An 8,931-nucleotide genomic window follows, 5' to 3' on the forward strand; every position below is an offset into this window, starting at 1 on the left:
AATTGAGAGATCCTATTTATATTCTGTGATAAAAGCTAAGCATGTTCTGATTTTAAATTTTAAGAAATGTACTGGAAAACATAAGGCCTGAGAATAGATTATGGTTTAGAATATAAGACTATACATTTTACACAATCATGGTATTCAAATACATCTCCTACTGATAGGTAGTAACAACTTATAATAAAGAGACCACATTTGAAACCAGAAAACAGATTCAACAAAATAACTAAATAGGATCTTAATTCTTTACCATTTTATAAACATTAATCAAAATTCCTTCATTTGCAGACAAGTTAATGCTTATACTACTTTGGAATAACCTGCTATCTCTAATTTATCATACTTACTGATGTGTTGATTCAAAACTCCATTTAAGTTTGCAATAGGTCACAATTAGATGACTCATCTATCCATAATGACAAAAGCACACAACAACACTTAAATATATTCTTCTAATGTTCAAAATTGTATAGACTTTACTTTTTCAAGTTATTTGATGAACTAAAATTACTGAATCCCAAATCATTCAATGACAAAAAGCACACAGCAGATATTTAAATACATTCTTCTAATGTTCAAAATTGTGTAGACTTTAGTTTTTCAAGTAATTTGATAAACTAAAATTACTGAGTCCCAAATTAGTCAATTAAATAGTAACTAGATGAGAAGAAATATTTGCACATATAATTTTAATCAACAGACGATTAAAAATAAATTAAGCACAAAAACCCTTTCAGCATTTGGTAAAGTAGATGCAAAAAAAAGAGGCATATGGTAGATAGGTGTTGGTAGGGAAGGAGAGAGATTATATTATAGATAACAGATAAAAAGAAAGCAACTTCAGATTTAAGCCTGAAAACAGTGTAGCCTAAAAGCATGTGTGATGCGAAGTACACAGCCTCAAGTGTCCAGTACTAGAAGTTATCTGAAGCTAAGAAATACCCTTGGACCAGATGGTAAGATACCATCCAAAAACTTTCTATAAATAGGAAATAGTCCTACACATAACTCAGTTTAACTCTCTTATGTATTTAGACCTTGATAAATATGGTTGGTAGATAAATAATGAGATCACGATAAAATGCTTTGTGGTACATATTCAGATGAGTAAAGGTGGTAATTTTATCATGTACATGTCATATTGTTAGATTTCCATTACAGAAGGGTTAATTAATCTGTCCAGTTTCACAAACATAATTTGCCAAATTATACTCCAAAAATGTTATAACAACTTACATATTTAGCAACACTTTATAAGAGGGGTTATCTATCTGTACTTTATACAATACTGGGTATTATCAAATTATTTTATCTTTGCTAAATTGGTAATTTGCATTTCTTTTTCCAGGAGCTAACTGTTCATTTGTTTCTTTCACTATGAAAATAATATTACAGCACAATCTACAACTAAATTAACAATATTAATGCCTTCAGGAAAGAAAGTATGTTTAACTTTAAAGCACTAATATGTTTAAAAAATATTTTCCTAAGTCTTAAATTACATTTTAAAATTACATACAGTTTTAATAATATTACCTTATGTTTATTTGAAAGTGCCAACAGAGATACTGAATTTAACTCTCTGGGAATAAAATTCTTGAAGAAACCCTAATCTTAAACTCATATCCTGAATATAGACACTGTTTAGTGAAATGAAACTAAAGTTTTATCTCAGTAAAACGTGAGCAATTAAACCATCTATCACATTATCAAAGATTTATTATCTTTAATTTATTGCATTTTTGTTTATTGCTTCATCACTATAATTAAAAAACAATGATTTATGACCACAACTAATTTTTCTCTCATTAGACCATAGAAAGCTATAAAACAAATTCTTCTTTAGTCACAAATTCTCTGATTTTACATTAGCTTATAACAGGTAGCTATTTTTAATTTTACTACATTATATTCCAATATATATCTACTCAATATTTTTGGTGTTTATTAAAACACATTAATCAATTTCAATGTAAACTCCTTGAAGGTATCAACTCTTAAAACCTTAGATATACAGAAAATATGCTGTATGAATAAATAGTAAGTTATTTGGTAGCAATATCATGATAACAAAAAAATCTAGGAGTAATCTATACCACACTCCTTCATCAGCAGCACACGAACTGAGAAATGAAATGTCTCACTGCACAAGAACTGAGAAACTCTGCTATCCATTTTGTACCACACATTCAACACTACTGGTATTTTCACCAGATAACTCTTTGTTTGGGGAGGCTGTCCTATACACTGTAGGATGTTCAGCAGCATCTATAACTAATGTCTCCAGATACTGTCAAATGTCCTTTGGACTATAAAATCACCCTAGACAAGGACTACTGGTTTAGAGATAGCTGACATTGTAAATATCAATGGTCAGAAACCTAGTGAAAGTGAGACCCCTATGTAGGACATGAAAAACTTAAGAACAGCTTCAAAAATCCCAATGAGGCTGCTATAAGAAAACTCTGTAATGTAGGGTACTCCCATGCCTCCTTGCTCTCATAAGTAGTTAATAATCAGTATACCATAATTATTAAGCCTTCATCTTGTACAAGTGATTTGTGGACAAGCATTTTTTAGTTTCTTCAATCCTATCTAGCCAGCTTTAAGAGTCCAAACACCTGACTGGGCATGGTGGCTCACGGCTGTAAGCCCAGCACTTCAGGAGGCTGAGGCGAGTATATCACCCGAAGTCAGGAATTTGAGACCGGCCTGACCAGCAGGGCAAAACCCCATCACTATAAAAAATACAAAAATTAGCCAAGCATGGTGGCACATGCCTGTAATCCCAGCTACTCGGGAGCCTGAGGCCCGAATCATTTGAACTGGGAGGCAGAGGTTACAGTGGGTAGAGATAGCACCACTGTACTCCAGCCTGGGCAACAGAGAAAGACCTCATCTCAAAAGTAAAATGAAACAAACAAACAAAAGGATTCCAAACCCCTTTCCAAGAGCCAGTCCAAGTTTCCTACCTTAGCTAATTACCTGTACCACTACAATGTTACTGAACAATAGAAAAGAAATTGTTCAATTATATTAGGACATTTGGTTAAGTCATTTAAGGTAAAATTCTAACAGGTGATATGACATAATGTGTAATACTAAAGAGCAATGAGTGCATAATCATTTATAGCTGTGGTTCTGTCACAAACATAAACACATGCAATGTTTGTTAATAAATATATTTCCTTGTGTTTCTCCCAAACAAAATCAGGAGATAGGTTAAATATTTAGAAGTACATGTTATGTTTTCTAAATTCAAATGTTTTAGAATGTTTACGTTTTCTAAATTCAAAAATGTACTACTAATTGCCTTTAATGCTTGAAAAAAACTAAAAACACATTGAGACTTCTCAAAATTCCTTTAATATTTTATGCAAAAAAAATAAAGTGAAGAAATAATTGATTTGATAGCCTATAACAGAAGACATCTCTGCATCAAGAGAAAATGATTCAATTAAAAGTCAATTTTTTGTACTAAATGCTCTGACAACAACTCACTTATCTCTAACAGCAGATAACCTAATTTCCAAAATAGTTCTTCCAATAAATTATAGATGAAATGAGATTTAAAAATATATATAAATTTTGAAAAGCATGAAGCATTATTGTAATGTCAAATATTAACAATTGGGCAAATGAATGTAACATCACACAAAACTTTCATCTTCAGAATTAACAAAAGTGTAATGAAAATGAGTAAAATTAACATATTTCTCAAAACATGTCACTCTAACTCCAAATATTAACTTTTCATTACTTGTAAAAATAATTGAAATTTTAAAACTGATAGAGTACAACTATAAAGCAATAATAATACTAGTATTTAAACTGTTCATATTTTATAAATACTTACATTCCTTGCAAACTCTCTGCTGTTAAATTATTCCACATGATCTCATTTGCCTGAAGATTTTCATTTTCTTCCAATAAAGAAGTATCAAACTCTAGTTCTTGTTCTTTAGCAGCTGTTGTTCTATCAAAGCATGCCAAATAATTTTGATCATTATAAATACAGTATCATAATATATCTTAGTATACACTGAAGGCAGAATATTTGTCTTTATCCAAATTATGTTAACAAAGTAAGCACAAATAGTATAAATCAAACTAAATCCTGGGTTTCAAGGTTGTGTAACTTGAGACTTAAGTTTTCTTATTAGTAGAATTCAGGTATTAACCTGCTTTATTCCAGTCACAACTGTAATAAGTAGGAAAGAAATATAATAAAATGCCATGGAAGAGTATCTGGTGCACCATAAAGTTTAATATACATATAAAGTCATCACATTATTATATATGCATTAGGAAGAAAATACAATTTCATGGATTAAATATGGATTTCTGGATTTAAGCATAGATTAAATATGGAGTAACAACTAACAAATTTTTACATATCAGAAACTACACATTATATAGTCATCATCGACAAAAAAACTTTTTAAATTAAAAGTAGACAAATTAATCTGAAATATTCTATGTCTTGATATGATCTTAAATATTTCTTATTTTTATTTGTGGTTATTATATGAATGAAAACGAAACTGTCACAAATCCTTAAAGAGGAATAAAAATGTCATACCTGTGAACATCTATGAAATTATTATATTCTGTACTAGGATCTATCTGTTCAACCGACATCTGAATTTCTTTATGGACATTCACTATTTCCTCTGTGACAAGACTAGTTATCTGGCTGTATTCATCAAATATACCTTTCCTGAAAATAAACAAAAAAAAATTTACAGCATTTTAAAGTTTTATCAAGAGAAAGACCATCTCAAAAAGGATTGAGAACAATAAGCATAAGAAATGTAATATCAAAATTTACAGATGGTTGTTTCCTGTACCACCTTATTTCATAACTGGAAGTAAAGTGGAAGGATTATATAAATGTACAGATTAGCAATTAATATTTGATATAATAAAATAATTACAAGTGATCTAGAATAAGGCATTACCTTTTCAAACATGTATTTGATAGGTCCAAAATGTAGGGCCAGAGTTGATACCTTTCTATGTCTAAATATTCTCATATAAATTTTGGGTTGTATAACATGGAACTCTGATCAACTCCTGACTCTTTAATGTTCCTTTCCAGTGTCAGCCACTTCCTCTCATGCTCTACCTGTCTGGTTTTTCCCTGCTCCTCGGGGACTCTGCTCTTTTTTTTAGTTCAACTGGTTCTATATCTTGAATGACATCTAAATTTCTTCTCTTGACCTCCAGCCAGTAGCAAAAATGCCATCAAAGTTATTAGCCTGGTCTAATAAATGCAAAAGACAAAAAACTATTTGTTGCAAAGACCAGATTCCTACTTAAAAACTCTATATTGGTGGGCCGGGCATGGTGGCTCAAGCCTGTAATCCCAGCACTTTGGGAGGCCAAGGCGGGTGGATCACAAGGTCAAGAGATCGAGACCATCCTGGTCAACACGGTGAAACCCCGTCTCTACTAAAAATACAAAAAATTATCTGGGCACGGTGGTGTGTGCCTGTAATCCCAGCTACTCAGGAGGCTGAAGCAGGAGAATTGCCTGAACCCGGGAGGCAGAAGTTGCAGTGAGCCAAGATCGCGCCATTGCACTCCAGCCTGGGTAACAAGAGCGAAACTCTGTCTCAAAAAAAAAAATAAATAAAAATAAAAATGCTATATTGTAAAAATATGCCATTGGCTAGTAGTGGCCTCAACAGCAAGTGTAGACAGAGAAGCTTATCCTGCAGATGCTGAAATAAATATAAGGCATGGTTTGTTTTTCTTTCCCACAATCATTACTTATAAAAAAGTATTTTTACAAAAGCTCCTTTATTGTGAAGTATTCTCTCAATTACTTTACTTTAAATAGGAAAATATCATTTGGGGAAAAAAATGAGATTTAAACTGCTTCAGGCAATGCTAGTTTCAAATAATTAGAGAAATCTCCTGAAAGACACAATTTAAAGAAAAGAAGAGGCAGAAAAATTTTATATAGATTTAGTCAATATCTCTGGGATTATAACCTCATAAGAGTACTGAATGTGGTTAATATAAATGTGCCTATCCAAATAACTCTTTTAAAGCACTACAGTAAACAGTTGTAATGTAGAGACCATTAACATTTGCCTTTAATATAAACAAGGAAAAATGAAAAAAATCTCCTAATATTATATGAATGGGTATTTGTTCATGAGATTCAACTGAGGTGATATAATCCTGCTTGAATTTTAAAAATTCTAAATCTAAAATGTTACAAAGTAGAGATAACATACTGTGGGAAACTATTATATGTCTCAAAAAGATATTCCAGTGATGATGAAGATACTATTATTGAAAAGTCATGTGAACAGTTTAAAAATATATTTATTAATAAATGAAAGTAGGAAAGAAAATATTTCTAAATCAATAGTACATACATTAGAGATAAGTAAATTTATGAATCAAACATTTAAGTCGACACTTCACCATTTTATCAACACTAAAAAGTTTACATATTAAAATTAACTTAAAACACTTCATCTTCTTAATGTGAATACGGAGGATAACCTAAAATTTAGTCTTACCTACACACAACTATATACTATCTAATTATCTTTACCTTCACCTAAGGAGAAGTAAAAGTCAGTCAAGCAGACTCTGGAAGGCAGCAAAGACAAATTTGTTCTAATTTCAGAGGCTGTGGAAATCAGTAGCCCAAGAAATACTAGCCCTAATCTGAAATATTTGTATGTAAATGGAATAATGTAACACAATGACAGCTAGTTGTACTAAATCTATCATGGCACCAGGTAGCCCTTCAAAGAAAACAATGTCAGTCTTTGCCCGTGTCTTCACAAGGCCTTCTCTGTCTCTCTGTGTCCTTCCTCCTGTCTTCTTATAAGGATTCCAGTCATTGGATTTAGGACCTACTGTAAATCCAGAATGATTTCATCTTGAGATTCTTGACTAAATACATCTGCAAAGACCCTATTTCCAAATAAGGTCACATTCTGAGATTCTGGGTACATAGGAATTTTGAGGAACATTCTTCAAATCACTACATTCCTCTCACAGAGAGTGCAGGGTTAGTCAGAAGATTCAAGCTTCAAGTTTCAGATCTGGGTCCATTCTCACTTGCCTGTCACAGACATAACCTGGATATAACCTGCACTTCCTAATTCTATAGGATACTATGAGGAATAAGTGAGCAAATGTACATGAAAGTGCTTTGCAAACTGCAATGTAGTGTATAAATAAAATGTTTTGTTTTAGGAACTATCGTTTTACCTTTAACAGTTATTTTGGCACCTATTAACCCATTTATGCCTAAAGTTCCATTATTGGAATGCTAAGCTTATGGGAGTTATTTATATCCTACTGCTCAAGGTTATTGCTAAGCTCTGATTTTTCACACACAAAAAATTTTCACACAAAAAAATATGTAACCTCCAGCATAAATGGGTTAACTTATTTAATATTCAGGCTTCCTCTTATACCATAACCTGAAAAATGCTCATAATAATTTTTCATATTAATTTACTACTAAATTTCAAAATACACTAAACCTAAGAGCTCATGAGCTAATTTATGTAATTACAGACAAATTATCTACAATACATTAAACTGGCCCAAGTTCCTTTTTTCTTTTTCCTTTTTTTTTTTTTTGAGACAGAGTTTTGCTCTTGTTACCCAGGCTGGAGTGCAATGGCGTGGTCTCAGCTCACCGCAAGCTCCGCCTCTGGGGTTCAGGCAATTCTCCTGCCTCTGCCTCCTGAGTAACTGGGATTACAGGTACGTGCCACCATGCCCAGCTAATTTTTTGTATTTTTAGTAGAGACTGGGTTTCACTATGTTGACCAGGATGGTCTCGATCTCTTGACCTCGTGATCCACCCACTTGAGCCTCCCAAAGTGCTGGGATTACAGGCGTGAGCCACCGCGCCCGGCCCAAGTTCCTTTTTTCATAGTTCACTACTTATATGTGAACTTCATCTCCACTTGAGAGAGAACCACTTATTTCTTCTTTAACTCTCTTCCATTACTACACCATTCTTCAACCCTACTTCTAGTTCACAGCAACTCCAACACTGAAGAATTCCCCTACACAATTTTCAGTGAAAGAAAATTGAATTTAGTTATTTGGAAAGCACTAAAACAGCTAAGCAAGGAGATAAGGTCTACCAAAGGATGGCTTGTTTTTTCTGTCATTTTGTATCAGTGTATATGATAAACATGTGCACATCTGACTTACTAATTAAAGTATATTGTTAGATCAGGAAAGGTGGGAAGTGTGACTTGCTCATCTCTATACATATCCCTAAGCATCAGGTAGTGTGCTTTGCTTACGTAAAACTTTAATAAACATATGCTGATTTTAATCTTATACAGAAAAAAAGAACAATAAGCTGGCAAATAAACCTTCAAAAAATCTCTTCCTTGAGCCTTTTCAGTTGTTCAAGATTTAAATACCCAACTCTCTAGAAGCAGATACTCACTTCCTAACACTTGTCAACTAATAATATTTTTTCATTTAAATTTCCAGCTAATGGAACAAAACAAAAACATACTAAAGAAGGACCATTTTGGAAGCTAGCTAGAAGGTTCAGGGGATAAGCACAAACTGAAGAGACATCAAAAGTGAAAATCAAGAATAATCAAGCTCTGAAATACCCATTGGACTGGGTCAAAAATAAAATTTACGAAGCAACACTTAAATTAGAGAGAAAATATGTTGAAATCATTTTGTGAAGGGATTTTATGATAAAAAGAAAACGTATCTTACAGTGCTTTTATCATTTCTTCTTGCATCTTTTGTAAGGAATCCAGAAGCAGGGGAAGTGTGATATCATAATACTGATTCTGGTGGAGCTGTGCCCCTTTCAATGCCAATACATACTGATTGTGCAACATATGAAGTTTCATTGTGGCTTTGTCGTATCGTTCCTTGGCCTTTTCTGTTTCCTTCCCTGAAAAA

The 8,931-nt window shown here is 32.6% G+C and overlaps 1 protein-coding gene across 8 annotated transcripts in view; it reads right to left on the reverse strand.

The window, feature by feature from the left end:
- The window catches only part of FER (FER tyrosine kinase), a 505,234-nt gene that overhangs the window by 345,061 nt on the left and 151,242 nt on the right, over positions 1-8,931 (reverse strand). For all 8 annotated transcript variants that reach the window (XM_074382850.1, XM_074382836.1, XM_010339983.3 and 5 more), the window contains 3 exons: positions 8,740-8,923; positions 4,586-4,723; positions 3,860-3,979 (listed from right to left, as the gene is read on the reverse strand). In XM_074382850.1, the coding sequence (XP_074238951.1) occupies positions 3,860-3,979; positions 4,586-4,723; positions 8,740-8,923 (442 nt within the window). The remainder of the gene's footprint in view (positions 1-3,859; positions 3,980-4,585; positions 4,724-8,739; positions 8,924-8,931) is intronic.

This window comes from Saimiri boliviensis, chromosome 1 (genome assembly GCF_048565385.1).
Source record: "Saimiri boliviensis isolate mSaiBol1 chromosome 1, mSaiBol1.pri, whole genome shotgun sequence".
Taxonomy (NCBI): domain Eukaryota; kingdom Metazoa; phylum Chordata; class Mammalia; order Primates; family Cebidae; genus Saimiri; species Saimiri boliviensis.